Source organism: Myxine glutinosa, chromosome 4 (assembly GCF_964187855.1).
Source record: "Myxine glutinosa chromosome 4, kmMyxGlut1.1, whole genome shotgun sequence".
Lineage (NCBI taxonomy): Eukaryota > Metazoa > Chordata > Myxini > Myxiniformes > Myxinidae > Myxine > Myxine glutinosa.
Window position 1 is genome coordinate 75,091,825 of NC_136264.1, and position 20,537 is coordinate 75,112,361.

Genomic DNA, 20,537 nt, shown 5'->3' on the forward strand with positions numbered 1-20,537 from the left:
GGATTTGTGAAGTTGCATTTGTCATGCATTCAAACATTGCTTGTTGCCATTTTGGTGAGGTTAAAGCCCCACATAGTCTGAACCGAAATGGCATTTTTCTTCAATTTTGCATTATCTGAGGTTACATCGAGAATTGAAAAAATGACATGGTGAACTTGCTTGGAGCTGAGCGGTTATGAACCGAGCTGTATGAATGGGTGAAAGGACATGTATTTCTCTTTGAGATGGCGATAAGTATGGCGATAAGCACAGAGAGAAATGGATGGGGATAGGGATGAGGATAGGGACAGAAAGGACATGTAAGGACATGTGTGCAGATAATTTTTTGACTCTCAAGTACAGGTTGAAGAAAACCACCCTGTCCTTGAGGCCAGGAATGACGACGGTCATCTTCATCACCGACTCCAGAAAAGCACGTCACTTTGTACCTGATACCTCAGTCAAGATAAAGGTCTAATTTACCAGTCAAAATATGGAATTCCATGTGGTGACAGTATTGAAAGAGGCAGTTGTCAGGAGGGTCCAACTCGGCTGAGTCGACCACTTGATTACTGGGTGAAGGTGTCGTTTGACAATGAAACGTTCCCTGGAGAAGATGAGAACATCTCAGATGATGGAGCACAAGTGAAGGTTATGTTTAACCCTTCCCCAAAGAGAGACTGTTCTATGAATGGAAGAACATCGTGAAGAAGATCTCGCTCTCCATTCCAGTTCACAGACAGAATAACTTTAAATTTGATGATTATGTGCTGAACTTTGTGATGTGCAGTTTCTGTAGCAGTTGGTGACCAATCACATTCTGCATGCAACTTTTACAATGTTAAGGATCCTTTCTTTTTTGCTTAGTTATATACTTGTAATAATAACTGGTATTTACCTTTGCCACTGAAGGTGGATGGAGGTTATGTCTTCAACCCTGTCTGTTTGTTTGTTTGTCGGTGAATATGATATCTCAAAAAGTTGTGGACGGATTCGGACGACATTTGGTGGAGACGTTGGGTACGTGACAAGGAAGAAAGGATTAGATTTTGGTGAAGATTCGGATCCAGCTACTATAATTTTAAAGTGATTCTTCACCATTGGGAGATAGGACTAAAACTGATATAGTGAAGGAGCTGGGGCTCCCACGTCGATCGGAAGAATGGACGCGACAAAAAGCTGGCATTCATCCGAGTTGCTTTAATCAAACCAAACACTCAGGCACTCTGAAAAGCCCGTTTATCGGGCAGCAATATATATACATATTATCCCGGAACGTTTGCCCAGGAAAGGCGAGAGGGGGCGTGGCCCAGCGTCCTGGCTGCGGCCTGGCAAGTTGAGGGCGAGCCTGCCCGGGCATGCCCGGGCATGCCCGGGCGTCCCGACCGAGGCCTGGCAAGTTGAGCGCGGGCCTGCCCGGGCGTCCTGGACGAGCCCGGCATGGTGATCGCTCCGCGTCCTTGATAGGTGCAAGGTGATTGTGAAAACCCAGCGGTAGCCGCTACACACGTCCCCCCAGAATCGACTTGCACCGGCAGGGTCAATTTGAGGGGGGTCCTGATGACCCGGGCGAAGCGACCCCTGGTGGGTCGTGGGAGGGGGTCCGGTGTGGTGGTGGGCGGTCGAGTGGGGGGCACCGTGGACAGGGGGCGGCCTCGCCGTGGCGGAAGGGCCACCCGTGGTGGGTGGTCGACGTCCACGTGCGCCGGCTTGAGGCGGTCCACCGCAATCCGGTCCGACCTGCCGCCGATGTCGATGACGAACGACTTGTCATCCCGTCGCAGCACCCGGAAGGGCCCGTCGTACGGCGGCCGGAGTGGCCCCCGATGTGCGTCGTGATGCACAAAAACATACTCCGCTGTGCGAAGTGCTGGGGGGACGTAGGACTGGGGGTCACCGTGGTGGGATGTTGGCACGGGGGCAAACCGTCGGGCGGCCTCCTGGAGGTCCGAGCGCTGGTGAGCTGCGGACCAGGGACTGGTAGCGTCGGGCACGAATTCGCCCGGGACACGTAGCGCCTGGCCATAGACAAGCTCGGCGGTGGCTGCCTGGAGGTCCTCCTTGGGGGCCGTGCGGAGGCCCAAAAGGACCCACGGCAGCTGGTCGGCCCAACCGCCGTCTTGAAGGCCGGCCATGAGCGCGGCCTTCATGGAGCGGTGGAATCGCTCGCACAACCCGTTTGCTTGGGGGTGGTAGGCCGTAGTACGGTGGAGCTTGACCCCCAGGTTGCGGGCGACCGCGCCCCACAGCTCGGAGGTGAACTGTGGTCCGCTGTCTGACGAGATGTCCGCCGGTGCGCCGAAGCGGGCGACCCAGGTGGCGATGAAAGCCTGCGCCACGTTGGCGGTGGTGGTGGAGACGAGGGGAACGGCCTCCGGCCACCTGGTGGTCCTGTCCACCATGGTGAGCAGGTGTGTGAACCCCCGTGATGGGGGGAGGGGGCCCACCAGATCCACGTTGACGTGGTCGAAACGTCGTTCGGGCACGGTGAAAGGTGCCAGCGGGGCCTGGGTGTGTCGGTGGACATTGGCCCGTTGGCAGGCCGTGCAGGTGCTGGTCCAATCGCGGACGTCCCGACGAAGGCCGTGCCAGATGAATCGCGCCGACACCAGCTTCTGGGAAGCTTTCCGGCCCGGGTGGGAAAGGCCGTGGAGGGAGGCGAAGATGCGGCGTTGCCAGGTGACGGGCACGATGGGGCGAGGCTGGCCTTGGGAGACGTCGCAGAGCAGGACAGTGTCCGCGAAGGGGATGTCGGCCAGGCGGAGGCCCGTGCCCGCCGCCCGGAGGGCTTGCACCGTGGTGTCGGTGGTTTGGTCCGCCGCCATAAGCGCAAAGTCCACGCCCAGGTGGACCGCGTTCGTGCTGGCCCGGGAAAGACAGTCGGCCACGGCGTTGTTTTTGCCGGCGATGTGCCGGATGTCCGTGGTAAACTCCGACACGGCGGAGAGGTGGCGCTGTTGGCGGGCCGACCACGGCTCCGTGACCTTGGCCATGGCGTAAACCAACGGCTTGTGGTCGACGAACGCCGTGAAAGGTCGGCCCTCCAGGAGGTGGCGGAAATGGCAGATGGCCAGGTGTAGACCGAGGAGCTCCCGGTCAAACGTGCTGTATTTGAGCTCGTTCGGCCGGAGCTGCCGGCTGAAAAAAGCGAGTGGCTGCCAAACCCCGTTCACCCATTGCTCATGTACGGCACCCACCGCGTAGTCGGAGGCATCCGTGGTGAGGGCGATGGGAGCGTTGAGCACAGGGTGAGCGAGCAGTGTTGCATCGGCGAGGGCCCGCTTTGAGCTTTGGAAGGCCGCATCCATTGCTGCGGACCAGGCGATGTCGTGCTTGGCCGGCTTGCCCCGGAGGGCTTCGTAGAGGGGCCGCATGAGTTGAGCAGCGCAGGGCACAAAGCGGTGATAAAAATTCACCATTCCCAGGAATTCCTGCAGGGCCTTTATGGTGCGGGGACGCGGGAACGTGGTGATGGCCTCGACCTTGGTTGACAGCGGCACGGCCCCGTTCTTGGTGATGTGGTGGCCCAAAAAATCAACGGCCGTCGTGCCGAAGTGGCATTTGGCCGGGTTGACGATGAGGCCGTGCTCACTGAGGCGCCCGAACAGTGTTCGGAGGTGGAGGAGGTGCTCGGCCCGGGACGTGCTGGCGACGAGGATGTCGTCCAGGTAAACGAAAAGGAACGGCAGGTCACGCAGCATGCCGTCCATCAAGTGCTGGAACGCCTGAGCCACGTTCTTGAGACCAAACGGCATCCGCAAGAATTCGAATAAGCCGAACGGCGTGATGACTGCCGTTTTAGGGACGTCGGCCGCCCTGACAGGTATCTGGTGATATCCCCGTATGAGATCAATTTTCGAAAAAATGACCCGTCCCGCCAGACGGGCGGAGAAGTCTTGGATATGCGGGATCGGGTACCTGTCGGGGGTGGTAGCGTCATTGAGACGGCGGTAGTTGCCACACGGGCGCCATCCACCCCCCGGCTTTGGCACGATGTGCAGTGGCGAGGCCCACGCGCTATCGGAGCGCCGCACGATGCCGAGGTGCTCCAATGCGTCGAATTCGGCCTTCGCCACGGCGAGCTTGGCTGGGTCGAGGCGGCGGGCCCTGGCGTAGACCGGCAGGCCCGTGGTTGGTATGTGGTGCTCGATCCCATGCCGTACTGCGATGGCCGAAAACGTCGGCCGCGTGAGGGCCGGGAACTCCGTGAGCAGGCGAGCAAACTCGTTCGCCGCCCGGACGGCGCATGCCAGCTCGGTCGGCGCGGAGCTGCTCAATGTGCATACCAGGGAGCTGAAGGTTTCGGCGTTGATTAAACGACGCCGTTGGACGTCCACCAGCAGTCCGTGTGCGCAGAGGAAGTCGGCACCCAGCAGAGCCATGGGCACGTTTGCGGTTACAAACGTCCAAGCAAAGCGTTGGCCGCTGAAGCAGAGGGTGACGTTGCGCGGGCCGAAGGTGCGGATGGTCGATCCGTTGGCCGCAACCAAGGAGGGGCCGCAAACCGCGGATTGCCTGTCCTGGTCAGAGGCGGGTATGACGCTCAGTTGGGCGCCGGTGTCGCACAGGAAGCGCCGTCCGGACGCTTTATCCGTGATGAACAGTAAGTTGCCCGTGTGGCCGGCGCTCATGGCTGGTAATGAACGCCGGCCCGGCCGTTTCCCGGCCTGCCGAAGGTGCACGGGGGTCGGCATGTCCGGGCCTTCTGTCCGAACCTGGCATGATAGTAACACCACGCTTGGTCAGGTGGAGGCCCCGGTCGTCGTGCTGGAGGTGGTCGGCTTGGTGTAGCGGCCGCCAATTGCGTCGGCAGTTCGGTCGTCGACCGTGCCGGGTGCTCGGGCGCCATGGGTGTTGTGTCGGACGGCGGTGGGTCCCATGTCGCCGCTGCGATGCGCTGTCCTGCGGCGGAGATCTTGTCGGCTTCTCTGGCAAGGGCCCGGGGATCTGTGATCGTCGTGCTTGCCAGGGTGAGGCTTACCGGGTTAGGCAGCTGACGAAGGAACAGCTCCCGGAACAGGAATGCCGGAGAGTGCTCGCCGAGCAGTGAAAGCATGTAGTCCATTCGCTCGGAAGGGCGCGTGTCGCTGAGCTCGGGCAGGTCGAGCAGGCGCCGTGCGCGCTCCGCCGATGGGAGGGCGAAAGCGTCGAGGAGAAGCTTCTTAATCGCGCCGTATTTGTCAGCGGCTGGCGGGCTCTCGAGGAGGCTCAGGGCGCGGGCCACGGTGGCCGAACCGAGCGCTGCTACCACATGGTGGAAGCGGGTGTCGTCGGCCGTGATGCCTCGCAGGGCGAACAGGGAATCCGCCTGTGCGAACCAAACCGCCGCGTGAGCCTCCCAGAAGGTAGGCAGTTTAAGGGCGACTGCCGTGTCCATGTCGGTAGGTCACCAATGAAGGAGCTGGGGCTCCCACGTCGATCGGAAGAATGGACGCGACAAAAAGCTGGAATTCATCCGAGTTGCTTTAATCAAACCAAACACTCAGGCACTCTGAAAAGCCCGTTTATCGGGCAGCAATATATATACATATTATCCCGGAGCGTTTGCCCAGGAAAGGCGAGAGGGGGCGTGGCCCAGCGTCCTGGCTGCGGCCTGGCAAGTTGAGGGCGAGCCTGCCCGGGCGTCCTGGACGAGCCCGGCATGGTGATCGCTCCGCGTCCTTGATAGGTGCAAGGCGATTGTGAAAACCCAGCGGTAGCCGCTACACAAGCACAGTATCTCAAAAAAGGTATGGACGGATTCAGACGAAACTTTGTGGAGAGGTTGGGTGTGTGGCAAGACCGAATCATTTCGATTTTGGTGAAGATCTGAATATGGATTCGGATACGATAAACTTTTCTTTTTTAAAGTGATTCTTCACCATTGAGAGATCGGGCGAAAAGTGATATATAACATGATATTTCAAAAACTTGTGGACGAGTTATGACTAAACTTGGTGGAAGAGTTGGTTCGGTGACAATAACAAACCGATTCGATTTTGGTTCAGGTCCAAATCCAGATCCGACCTGTCAGTGGGATACAAAACATAAGCTGTTCAGCCTGGTGGGGAGTATTCTCTCTATCGAGTGCCATTCTCATTTTATTTCTATTTCTGTAGGAGTACCATGGTAATCTATTTTTTGTGTTTTATTTGAGTATGCAGTTTTTAGAATGCAACTACATGAGGTTTGTGTACTTTGAAACGTATCATCATAACAAGGAAATCTATGTTCCACATGCAAGTTCATATAACAACCCCTCAGAGATTAGATGAGATTTCAAAAGCTACTTGAAGGGCATTTTTGAGTAGAAGTTTGTAACATACATTTCTAGCCTAATTTGGGGTGCTGATTCCAAAACATGAGGATACCAAGCTCTATTTTTAGTCCTTGACATTCAAAACTGAAAAACAAAATGGCGGCTGGAAAAAAAAACATCTGCAGGTGCAAGGTTTAACCCACATCCTACCAGTCTTTTCAGACCCTAAGCATACATTTTGGAGTGTTATTTCTATATTTAGTTGCACATTGTATTTCATGGACCAAAACTAGTGGGGTCTTTACTATGTAGGGACAGAGAGAAATGGATGTGGTAGGTATGAGGGTAGGGACAACTAAAAATATGTGCAACTAAATATGTTGCACATTGTCTTTCATGGATTCGTTTGTTCATCTGTATGTGTTAGTTATAAATGTGTATGATGTTTTAAAATTCCATCTTGCTGCACAGTGAGTTAAAAGCAAATTTTGTCTAGGGTCCTTAAAGACCCTACTAGTTTTGGTTCATTATTTTGGATATGTGCTTACTTTGCATGACATTTGTACTGAGCAAGTCTGCTAAACCAGTCCACTCAATCGAGGACGTCAGCAGGAAGGTCATTGCTGATTTTAGCTCCCCTTGTTTTCCACTTATTACTTTTGAGCATATTCAACGGTGAGTCTTTGCTGACTGTACCCCAAATTTGTTTTCCACTTATTCTTTTTTTACCTCCTTTATTTTCTAATTTCCTCTTTCCAATCATCCTCTTTGGGTGTATAAATAGGAGCCGACTGCCTGAGACATCATTGCTTTGGTTCCTTTTGTGGAGGCAAGGTTATCCTTTTTATTCCCATGATTTTTTTTTTATGTTGAAGGCTCCAGTTGCGGACGATATAGTCCTCATCGAGGCCAGACCTTAAAGAAAGGAACTGCATTGATAGAAAAGTAAAGAAAGAGATCATGATTCAAGGGTTTTTGAGGAAGTAAAATAATCTGCTTTTTGAAAAGGGGAAGGTCGTAAGTGTTTGGAAAAACATGAGAAGGTAAAGAGTTTCAGAGTTTGGCAGTGGAGGGGAAGAAACAAACATCATAACGGCCCACCCTTGAGGTACCAATGGCCACACAATAATCATGCGATGTAGGGGCTTGTCGTGTATTCCGTGGTCTCCCTAATGGTGGAGGTACACACTCAGCAAGTTATTGGAAGCAGAAACCGAAGTAATATCTGTAGAAAAGAGAAAGAGAACCAACATTGCAGGGTAATTCAGGGTGGGTGGAGTTTTGAGGTCAGATTGGGAGAGTTGATAGGTCGGATTACTTTGGATTCAATTATGTCCAGTGCATATGTGGAGCTAGAACCTCCCCAGATGTGAGAGCAGTTCTCTATACAAGGATGAATCAATCCTTCATATAGTTGAAGCAACTGTTGAGAGGAGAAGAATCTTTGACATCTGAACAGGACTCCCAGTTTCTTCGAGGTAGACTTATCTGTTTGTGTAATGTGTGGATTCCAGGATAAATTTGATGTTAGGGAAATACCTAGTAGGTTTATTGAATCACATGGTGTAATTGTGGAGCTTTCAAAGGAGATTGGAGAGTTGAGAGGAGTTTTATAGAGAGAGATGGGAAGAAATAGAGTTTTAGAAGCATTAAACCTAACTTGATTACATTTGCCCCACTGGGAAATCTTGTTCAAATCAGAATTTAAAGAGGTGTTTTACTAACTTTACACTATGTTTTGTGTTTGTAACCAAGTAGGAATACTCTATTGCAGTGAATTATCTTAGGGCAGTGCAGTAGGACAGTAACTTCTGTCCCTCTAGTCAAGAACCACCTTTAGAGGCTATATATTCCCCACAGAGCAGGGGTTGGCCTTTTTCCGGCACCTTGGTTCCCTTTTTGAAGCAATGTTTTATGGCCGGATGCCCTTCCTGCCGCCAACCCTGTTGGTCGCCTCTTGCGACACACAGGGAATTACCAGTGAACTGGTACTCGATTTGCCGACCTCGGAAGGATGACAGGCTGCGTCAACCCCCCCTGGCATTAATTCAGCAATTGACCGGGATTCAAACCCAAGTTAATAGGATTCCAGGCCGGCACCCTAACCGCTAAGCCAACACCAGGCCTATGTCCCTCTAATGAAGGAGTTAATAAAATATACAACTAGTAATAGGCGTACACAACCATTGTGAAACGTCGAATGAGGCCCTCATTGTTTTTTTTCTTGTCCTCACTTGTTCACCTTTATTCACTTTTAATTTATTTTCGCCACAACCGCTTCATCGATTGACACAAAACTTATGATTGGATGGAAAATGCACTGATATATTGCGCTGATGTAACACATTTCCCGTGATAGCTGATGCCAACACACAGAGATGTTCATGTTTTTTTTGTTTGTTTTTTTCTGAAATATTTTTCTTTTGTACATTTGTGTGTGCAGGTTTCTATTGGGGAGCACTTTCTGCTGAAGAGGCTCACAACATACTATCATGCTGTGCTCCAGGGACTTTCCTTATTCGTGACAGTGCACACCCTGCATTCCTCTTTGCTCTATCCCTTAAAACTGAACTTGGCGCGACAAACATTCGCATCTCAGGAGGTGTGCAAGGCTATCGTTTAGATTCTCACCCTCTAGTGAAACCTAAGCTCTTTACATTCCCCTCATGTCTTGCTCTTGTTGAATTTTATTCATTAGCAGGACAAGGAAAGCATTTGCTCAGGCACTGTGGTCGGAAAGAAGTGAAGAGCAGGACAGAAGGAAATTTGCAAGGTTGGAATGATCACGATGTTGAATGCACACGAAGGGAGCAGGAAGTGAGCACAGAGGGGAAGGATGGTGATGCATCTCATGTGGATGTCTTGACCGAAGATTCAACTACGGGTTTCCGTTTGTGTTTCAACCGTCCATTTTACCATGCTGCACCCTCACTCAAACACCTTTGCCGGATTGCCATCAACAGGGACGCAACATATCCTTCCAGTCTCCCTCTTCCAAAGTCGCTGATTTCTTTTCTTGAAGAGTACCCATTTGTTTTGTAGTCTTTACACTTGGTTTTAGTCTGACTATAATGCCTTTTAGCTAGAATAATCACAACGTTGATTGAAGTGTGCTAACTGCCATGGGAAGTAAGGAGAAGCTGACATTTCAGGTACTCACCCTTTGTCAGAGGAAAAGAGGGAGATAAGAGTGAAGGTTGATTTTCGGGTGGGAGTGAGTCAGAGGTCCATGCATATGTTAGAGCTATATCATGGATCAGGTTGTATTTATGGTGGGAATGACACATTTTGACACCCCAGGAAAGGGAGGGTCATGGTTTTGGAGTTAAAAGTCTGAGGAACAGAGAGTGGGAGAAGCGTAGGATGAATTTGGAAACAAGAAACCAAAAAAGGGAGTGGAAAGGAAAAGAGATGAAAAAAAATTAGAAAGGCGAAGATAAAAATTGAGGAGTGACAATAAAGGGGAGAAAAAAGGTAAGCAGAGTTAGAAGGGGGAAAAGGAGAGTTAGAGTAAATAAAACAAAATCGTACTAAAATATGCAATTTGGTGTCTGTCTGATGAATTTTGACCGCTATACATTCGATCGTTACTTATCCAATCTCAACCGAACTTAACAGGAGGAGTAAGGGTCACCCAATGATGGTTGTAACACATTCATTTGCACCCCTCCCCAAGGGGGTTTTCTCCACGAAGGGGGTATTACTTGTATTTTTTTTTTTTTTTTTTGGTAAAAAAGATCGAGGCTCGTGCAGGAGTTAGCACATTAAACACACATTAGCACATAAAATACAAAAAAGATAAACGGACACATAAAACATATTACAGGGAGGGGAGACAAGATGGGGAGAGAGAGGGAAGCACACAAGTTTTCCCTGCCATTGAGGTTGCATGTTGAGGTGTATGTACATCCATGTTAAGTAAGCTAGCTTTGTAATGGCGTTTTCCAAGTACGCTTCTCAAATTCAAAAGCATAATATTAGTTATTAATAAACAAAATTATTACGAATAATATCCCATCTCCCCAAGGGGTGTTTCCTCCTTGAACAAACGCCGTGTCAACATGTATGAATAGCTCATCGTGCCGTTTTTGTGGGAGCAACGGGCCAACGGTGTCGGCCTCTACCAGAAGTAAAAATATAAACCACAAATAAGCATGATTACCTTTATAAACAGTTGCTGATGCTTTTTACAACACTAAACAAATAAATTTGGAGGAATCTGGTCTATGCTCATCACGTCGACGATCACATCTGATCATAGATCTACTGTAATCTAAACACCCTTCTGCCGCTAAAGTGGAGTTCTTCCAAGGAGTTTTTCGTGGCGTTTTTCCAAAGCCGCTTCTCATTACAACAGTAATAACACTTATATATAATGGCATAATAGTAATGATATCTTTTCAATGACCTGATCTAACATGTTATAATGTCATGCATGTTCTGATCTAACATTTATAATGTCATTCATGTTCTGATCTAACATGTTATAATGTCATGCACCTTCTGATACTTTCAATGACCTGACCTAACATGTTATAATGTTATGCATGTTCTGATTCTTTCAATGACCTGATATAACAGATCTAACATGTTATAATGTTATGCACCTTCTGATCCTTTCAATGACCTGATCGAACATGTTATAATATCATGCATGTTCTGATCCTATCAATGTCCTGATCTAACATGTTAAAATGTCATGCATGTTCTGATCATTTCAATGACCTGATCTAACATGTTATAATGTCATGCACCTTCGACTCCTTTCATTGACCTGATCTAACATGTTATAATGTCATGCATGTTCTGATCCTTTCAATGACCTGATCTAACATGTTATAATGTCATGCATGTTCTGATCCTTTCAATGTCCTGATCTAACATGTTATAATGTCATGCATGTTCTGATCCTTTCAATGACCTGATCTAACATGTTATAATGTCATGCACCTTCTGATCCTTTCAATGACCTGATCTAACCTGTTATAATGTCATGCACCTTCTGATCCTTTCAATGACCTGATCTAACATGTTATAATGTTATGCACCTTCTGATCCTTCCAATGACCTGATCTAACATGTTATAATATCATGCACCTTCTGGTCCTTTCAATGACCTGATCTAACATGTTATAATGTCATGCACCTTCTGATCCTTTCAATGACCTGATCTAACATGTTATAATGTCATGCATGTTCTGATCCTTTCAATGACCTGATCTAACATATTATAATGTTATGCACAGTCTGATCCTTTCAATGACCTGATCTAACATGTTATAATGTCATGCATGTTCTGATCCTTTCAATGACCTGATCTAACATGTTATAATGTCATGCATGGTCTGATCCTTTCAATGACCTAATCTAACATAAGTCATAGCAATACTAATTAGCAATAATAAAAAGTGTAATAACATGACTCCCCCTGCCGCTCCCGTAGTGAGCGGGTGTACTAGTAAAAGAAAAAAGGGGGAAAAAGAGCAGGGAATTTTTTTTTTAAAGTTGTAAAACAGGTCTAAGTGAATGAAAAGTGCCCGTTAATCACCTGAGGAATTTTTTATGCTGATTATTGAATTTGATTAAATTTAATAACTTACTATTTGCCCATAAACAATGGAAGATTGCACTGTCAAGCAATGCTCACAATCTTAGAATAAAATATTTTAAAATTAATTTGCAAGTGTGATTAAAATAATAAATGATGACAAAAAACAATAGTGATAATACAACAAAAACCCACTATGGAACCATCAAAACAGGGCGTGTTATGAAGATTAGACTTTGTTCTTTATGCTTCTGACAGTCCATGGTGCTGAAATGTAGAAACATACCACAGACTGACTGCCATGTGACTAAATGAATATCCAGAAAGATTCAGCAACCCACTTGGACAGATCTCTTGGTTTGTATATCGAGCAAGTAAAGAAAATAACTGCCGTAGTTAAGAAAATAACTTGGCAGGCCAAATGTGCATATGCAAAGGACATAGACAAAAGTATTAAACATAACAAGGCATTCTTTAAGTATATAAGTGGTAAATAAAGGGATAAGAGGAGTATGGGCCTATTGAGGAATAGCACAGGAGAATTGATAGACGATGAAGGTGAGACGGCAAACTCATTAACTAATTTTTTTTTTGCTTCTACCTTTACACTGGAACAGTCGGGGGAACTTCCAAAAGTGGAGAGTATCTATCTCAGGGGTGAACAAGGGCTTTTAGAAGAGATCCGCGTAGAAGTAGAGGAATTTAAGTGTAAGTGTTGTTTGAAGCAATCACCCAGTCTTCACCCGGTCTCACCAATATACACAAGAAAAAAAGACATAAAATGTCACAGCCCCCATGGTTTTAGTAATTTTTGCTGTACACGTGCTCCTCATTTTATTTTGCGATCTGATTAAAGATGGCCGACTGGTACACTGGCGGCCATTTTAGTTGTAAAAAAGAAAACCGATATTGAACACATCCTCAACCATTTTCGGACATGCATTTATCGATTTTATTAAAACTTGACACACAGATATTGAATGATGGGTTACATATGCACATCATTTGTTTTCGAGATCAGATGCAATATGGCCAACAGGCGGCCATTTTGTTACTGAAACGTGTCCCCAACCATTTCTCGAACATGCATGGACTGGTTTTGTTAAAACGTGGCACAAAGACAATATATGAGAGTGCACATATGCAGAAAGTATTGTTTTATAAGCCAACCAAAAATTTCTGACTGGCAGCCTTTAAGTCAGTATAGCAAAATTGCTAAAACCACGGGGGGGGGGGGCATTTTATGTCTTTTTGTCTTTGTTTTATATTATTTTCTTTCATTTCATTTTATCAATCTTCTCTTTTTATCACCTCTGATCTCTCTCCTTCCCTTTTTTGATTTAATTTAGTTGTCTGTTTTGGCTATTTTTCTCTTCTCTCCCCATCCATTTTTTTGGTTCCTTGTTCCTCCCACAACCCCTTCCGGCCCCTCTCATATTAGTTCTTCCTTTTTCCCCATCTCCATGACTTTTACCTCCTGAATCCTGACCATCCTTTTTGAGAAGTGTCAAAATGAGTCATTCCTTCCCCACGTAAATGCTGATCCATGACGTAGCTCTGACACATGCACCTTTGACTCACTCCCATCCTATATCAACCTTTGCCCCAAACCCATCTTGCTTTTTGCTCCAGCGAAGGCTCAACACTCAAAACGTCAGCTTCTCCTTGCATACCATGCCAGTTAGCATACTTTGATCAATGTTCTGTTGATCTCATCCATTGTTGTTCTACCTGTCTGCCTATGCAGAATGACACTAACCATCATGATTAATTTCCATTCTATGATGCCTTCTGGTTTTAGTGTTTTCCATGGTGAGTGTGTTGAGAGTGGTCTGCAGGCCTGCTGTATAAATCTGGTTTGTGCAACTTATTTGACCTATTTTGTCTGTTTGATGGATAATGGGACTTCTCTATAAAATAGTTTGGAGGAATGGATGAATACACATTTCATATTTATATGTTATTTGCATAACCTTAAATAGCCCAGGGTTTATTTTATTATCTTAATTTTTTTCCAATTATTTCTGTCACCTTCACCTATTTAAATCAAGCAATTTGAATAGGGTCCGATATGGAAACCTTTTTCATAGATTCAAATAAACTCTTTTTAAAGTTTGAACTATCACATTGTATAGAATTCCTTTTACCTATTTGTACTGAATATTGTATCATTGGCTGTACATCAATTAAAACCTGCATTAATTTGCTTTGGATACTTTACTGTTGGGGTTCACTCAGAGCTTCTAGTACCCAATGAAGACAATGAACATAATATGAATTCAATAAAATGAAAAAGATTTCTTGACCTGCAAAAATTATGTCGATGGACTCCATGGAGATGGAGGTCATTAGGGAGGATAATGATGAATGGCCGTCTCCACAAAGCATTTCCATTATAGAGCACTGCACTAAATGAGTTCCTATCTATTGTTCCAGATTCACATTAAAGCTTTCCGCACTTTGAGCAGCAAAGTCACATTTTTGTAGATTACAGTTGTGTGGAATTCGCTCAATGAAATAAACGACAGGAGGTTTGGAGCTCTGTTTTACACTCTTTCAGCAGTCCCTTGTGTTCCACAGTACCCTTCACCCCTTTATAGTCCCCAAAAGGACCAGACAGGTATGTGAAGCACAGTTGCATTGTATTTGGTACATCGATACATTTACCAGTGTACTCTATTGTATTTGATGTATGTAGCATGTGTTTCTAAAGCCACTCCTTTTCTGGTGCTCACAGTAATCTGTATTTAAATGATTGTTCAGTTTGAAATGGTTGTATTGCTATAGGTTTTTGTAACACTATGTGAATATTGAACATACTTAGCTTCACTTCGTCAACTGATCTTGGGGACACAAACATGTTTTTATCACTAATTCCTCTGATCTCCAGAACGTACATTCGAATTGGCGAAGGTTGACTCTTGCTTTTTCCTTGCCTAACATTAACATTCCATTGTATTTGAATGCTGTTGAATTGTCTTGTAAGTTTAAATGAAAATAATAAGTTGCGTTTTTTTCCCCACATGAGCATTATTTCAGAACTTGATTATCATAGGATTCTAGTACAGAAAACGAGATTGTGGTAAAATCTCAATCGTCATAAAACATGGGAGTGCGTATTGTCATGGTCATTGCTGCGATCAAGTTCCAGTTTTATGATTCCACAAAATCAGAGCTCAGGGCTGATCCTTAGATTCTCTTTCTGTCGGACACTTCGCCGATTAAAAATTATTACGACTTTTAAGATTTGTGTAGCTAAAGTTAGCAAACTTACGTTTACATTGATTTTTTTTTTTTGGAACTATCACAATAACTGTACCTCAAAATGTCAAACTTTTTACCCTTACTGCCTCTTCATTCTGATTTGTTTTCAAGCTAGCAACTTCTTTGTACATGGTAGTCAAGGTTGTTGTTTTTTTAGGAGAATTGAAACGGTTATAAAAGAAGTACACGCATCATTCACTCAGTGACGCTCCAAATCACTCAGCGATGCGCGTTAAACAAAAATGAACAAACCGGTGTAGACGAGAGTCGATTTTTTTACGAAGCCATTTTGACTATGTAGCGATAAAGAAGAATGTTTCTCACTTTTTACCTTGCGCATGTCTTTTAGTATGATCAGACCAATCAGTGCAAGGAAGTAAACATGGTGCTGTAGTGGAAGCAGAGCACTATTTTGGCTGCGTACGGGGAGATGTTTCCTTGCTTTTTCATTGGTGTTACATTTATTCCTTAAACTTGAGCTTACCACTGCCTCGGTGTGAACCTCCACTTCCCTTCTAAAACCGAGCACATGGAACTAAATGCTACATCCAGTACCAAAGTATATCATTATGTAATTCATAATAGCCAGGAATGCAGTTGAGATATGGTAAAGAAAATGTCTGAGAAGAAAGATGAGCAGTAATATGATAAAAGGGAATGTGGAAGCAAATGCAATTTCTCCATATTTCATGTTGGTTAATGTGGTGACAGCCTCCACTTTATCATTTGTGATTGTGTGGGTGATGGCTGAATTGTGGTTTCAAAATGAGTTGACTTCTTTCCTGTTTGAATTCTGGGTTATATTTTTTAATAAAGAATGTTGTGCTGTCAAATAGCAATACATAATTTAATTGTTCACAAAATCACAAAAGCTGTTTTAAACATTCATCGAAGAACTAGAATGGGGGCTAAGTTTATCCTAATTCATGTCAATATCTTGGCCATTTATTTAGAAATCACAATGTCACACGGATAGCCTCGACCCAAGAGCACAAGTGATGTCAGAGGGGAACTGTACATGCCGGAGACCAACTTTGAGAATGGCACGAGCTGAAGACTAAATTTAATGAAGTGGTACCGAGCGGGTTGTACCACCTCGTAGTTCCAGACATGGGTCGAATACCACGTCGGTTTTTACCTCGTGAGCAAAGCGAAAAGCAGGGTAAAGCAATTGGTTCCATTTGTCTGTATTTACAGACATCCGTCTATCATCGAGGAACCGGAACCGTCTATCATTCAATTCCATTTTATATTTTGAACACTGTAGAACACGAATCGGAACACGAACCTGCAGTTTAGCAGTACTTTGGCTCTGAATTTGGCAAATTGTAAGGAATCCTGCCCTGAACGCATGTGCACAAAAGATTAACGTTTTTTTTTTAGTCTGTCTTCCTGTCTGGCAGTCAAACAGAATTGAACATAATTCCAAACAGAAAACTTCCTGTTTTTACTGATGTCACAAACAACAGGCATGAACAACTCATTTAATGTGTTAATAATAATAATAATAATAATAATAATAATAACAAGAAAAAGAGCAATCAGAGATTGCAAACCCTCGCCAGGATGTATTTTCAGTGGTTTTTAAGGCTTTTGTGTTAAAACAAATATGGCGGCCGAATCGCGTGTCGGATGACGTCATCATTATTTTTTTCCCGAAACGAATTTATTCCTAGATTATGCTCAAGAAATTTCATCTTGATCGGATAAAGTTTTGTACTTGTCAAATTATGACGTCATAATGGAGGCACCTATGACATCATCATTGACATATTTTATTCCCCATGGAGCGTTCTTTACAATGAGCCATGTCTCAATTTTTTCTATTCAGCGCTTTCGGAGATATATAGGTGCAAAGTTTTTCGGTTTTTCCAAGATGGCGGCCGAAACACGTGACCGATGACGTCATCATTATTTTTTTCCACCACCAGTTTATGCTGACGTAGCACTCAAGAAATTTCATCTTGATTGGATGAAGTTTTGTACTTGTCGAATTATGACGTCATAATGGAGGCACCTATGACATCATCATTAACATATTTTATTCCCCATGGAGAGTTCTTTCCAATGAGCCATGTCTCAATTTTTTCTATTCAGTGTTTTCGGAGATATAGAGGTGCAAAGTTTTTCGGTTTTCCCAAGATGGCGGCCGAACCACGTGACCTATAACGTCATAATTATTAAAAAATTATGCAGGTGGAGTTGCACCTATGGTGATAATTTCATGTCGATCGGACCAACGGTTGCAGAGAAAATCATATTTATTCTGTGCGGACAAAGAGACAAACATACGGACTCAAATGCAATACCCTCTCCTCTGGCGAGGGTAATAAATTTTCATTGTTCCATATTCAGGGAAATTATTCTTTGGTGACACTGTAAGTTGACCATCATTAAAACATAAAACACATAGGAAATAAGAAAACGAAATACAATTATATAAAATATAAAATAAATATAAAATATGGCAGATGGACGAAACAGCAAAATGGCTAGGAATTTGAAATTAGCATTTGAATTGCACATTTTCTGCAATGTGTGTCCTTTGGTTGGTAGTCCCCCACATATTATTTCCTTTTCAGACTTGCCCAGCAACCAAACTGTGGAAGAGCTGCGAGTTTCTGCCATCTGAAAAAAACAGGATAAATTAAAAATGTTATTTTTTGAGCAACCTCTAAATAAGTTCTAATTGACCTCATATTTGGTTCATATGATCTTCATAAACATAGGAACAAGGGCAGCCTTGTGGAGCATGGATGTTTAATAGTATTAAATATTACATATATCTGTCGACCACCCTATTGCACATGGTACAAATGACTTTTTGAAAATGTTCTTCTTCAGCCTCCTTACACAAAACCATCTCCTTGATGGCAGTTAAAAAAAAAAGTCCGTTCGAGAAATGACTTTCATCGGTACACACCTACACCGCCTTCCTTTTCAGTGCCCGCAGGTATAGAGACTGCAGACTGGTTGAAGGCCCACCTATTTTAAATGCCAGTGTAGTGACCTTTCTCAATCGTGACGTATTCCGCACATTAAGATAACGGGACCAGGAAATCAAATTAAATGACAAAACACTGATCAGTAAGGAATTGGTCAACATCCGCATCACACGTGAGCTAACACCAAATGAATTCAACTTCCCGAGAAGATACAATCTTTGCATTGATTTCTTGTACACAGCATCAGTATTTCCATCAAAAGTTAGCTTGTTATCAATAAAGGTTCCCAGGTATTTAAATTTGCTAACAATTTCCACCTTATCACCATTTATGGTTACAGGCTCATGATTGTGACCTTTCCGAAAGTCCAAAATCATGTCTTGTGTTTTACACATATTCAGAGTAAGACAAAAGTAACACCACTTATTCAATGTGTCAATCTCATCGAGGTAAAGATACACAGGATGATTGATCGGAAAGACAGCCAACAATGGCGGTATCGTCTGTATACTTAGTAAAGTTACAAACTTCTTTAAGAGCCACACATCCATTGGTGTACAAACTGAACAGTGGAGGTGACAATACACCGCCTTGTGGAGCACCAGTATTCAAGATTGATAACTTTGACAAGCTACCATTCACCCCCACCTGCTGAGGACGTACCATGTGCAATTCAAATGCTAAAAAACTTTCCACCCAGAGTATGAAATGGGGGTTCAGGCACAGGTCACTCAACACTTTCAGAAGGGTAAATGGCTGCATAGTGTTAAAGGCTGACGAGAAATCGATAAATAACACACGGACCTATAGGTTCCATTCTGGTCAAGGGGACTTGTGATTAGATGAAGTAAGCTGAGCCAGGTATCTTCAACACCTCGTCTTGCTTTGTATGCAAATTGTAAAGGATCCAGTTTAGGAGTTACATCTGATGTTATAAACTTCACCATCAATTTCTCCATACATTTACACAAGATGGAGGTGAGGGCAACAGGTCCATTAATCATTGAGCTGCCTTGGGTGAACCTTTTTTGGCACAGGAATACTAATGGACTTTTTCCAACAAATAGGAACAGTGTGAGTCGCCAAAAGTAACTGAAACAATGAGTAAAAACATTACTAAGTTCTAAACAGAACTCTTTCAGAATACCAGACTTGATGCCATGTGGACCACAAGCCTTCATTGTACCGAACGCCCTAAAACACCTCACGACATCAGGTTCACAAGTTACAGGTATGGGACTCGCTCGAGAATGCAGATCCTCACAGAGAGCTTCACATTTTACTCGGTTTCCTGGAACATCAAATCTCGCGTAAAAGTCACTCAATTCATCCACAAATTTGGAATCTGGAACCTTTGTGGACAATCTACCATCCTTGAGCCTCTCATTCATTCCCATCATATGCCTGAATCCCCTCCAAGCGTTACGAGCATCACCATCGTGTAGTTGTTCTTCAATCTTATCCTTGTACGACCGTTTACATTTGCCGATGGCAGAGCGCAGTTCTTTCTTCGCCTCCCTGAGGGCGGAGTCATCCTTCTTCAGGAATGCACGCTTCTTCTTCATCAAAGTGGCCTTCCTTTCAGCGGTAACCCAAGGTTTGTTGTTGGGAAACATACGAATGGCTAAATCCGGTGATGTATATGAGACGGAGCATCAACGGTGGGAAACTTCTGAAAAAGTTTTTTTTTTTTTCGACAACCTTTATTTTATTTCAATTTAATTATGTATTTGAACATTGTAGTGCAGAACACAAATCTCCTTACCACCTCCAAAACCCTCTAGTTTAGTAGTACTTGGAAAAATTTTATGACATCTCGACCGATCAAATTTGCCTCTCACACTTTCGTAGGGGAATATCGAGATTAGGACAAAATCGTGGCTCATAGGAAATATGGATCCCGCGCGGAAACGCAAACTAAGAATTGAAAAGACCTTCTTTTTGATCGAGGATCGTGTAGGAGATAACAACAATCACAAAAAAAACTTGCACACAAAACATACAATAAAGGGAGCGGGAGACAAGATGGGGGAGAGAGAGGGAATCACACAAGTACAACAGCAGAGAACAGGGACACCGGGAGATCTGTGGGAGGGAGTGGGCTTGGGGGGAGGAGGCAGGGGAAGAGGGGGGGGGGGTGTGGGGTATAAAACACATGGACACTGCCAGGACTTCCAGGAAAGAAGTTGGTATTTCAAAAAAGGAGATCTGGGGTGAATTACGGGGGGTAAAAAAGATCAAGGTTTTGGATGGGGGAAGACAAGAGATGGTGGTGAACAGCTGTTTTAAAGACCTGGAGGGTGGAGTGGGATTGAAGAGAGTGAGGGAGTTTGTTCCAGAGGTGGGAGTAACGAGGAATGAAGGAGTAAAGGTGAGCAGACAGTCTTGATTTTGGCAGTTTAACCATAAGAGGGTTGCTGGCAGTAATCTTCCTTCCATGTCTTTCTTCACCCTTCACATGTCCTTTTTCTCAAGACTGCGTGGGTAAGGTGTTCTATGATCTCTTGAGTTAATTAGGGTAATTAGCCCAGTTTAAACCCCAAGGATTATTATCAAATGAGCC

The 20,537-nt window shown here is 44.9% G+C and overlaps 1 protein-coding gene across 5 annotated transcripts in view; it reads left to right on the plus strand.

The window, feature by feature from the left end:
* LOC137424807 (cytokine-inducible SH2-containing protein) overlaps positions 1 to 14,314 on the plus strand; it is a 47,209-nt gene extending 32,895 nt beyond the window's left edge. For 3 of the 5 annotated variants that reach the window (XM_068112658.2, XM_068112657.2, XM_068112662.2), the window contains exon 3: positions 8,661 to 14,314. In XM_068112658.2, the coding sequence (XP_067968759.2) occupies positions 8,661 to 9,259 (599 nt within the window). In that variant the 3' untranslated portion in view covers positions 9,260 to 14,314. The remainder of the gene's footprint in view (positions 1 to 8,660) is intronic. The other 2 variants (XM_068112660.2, XM_068112661.2) reach the window with 2 other exon arrangements.
* The last annotated feature ends 6,223 nt before the right edge of the window (positions 14,315 to 20,537 follow it).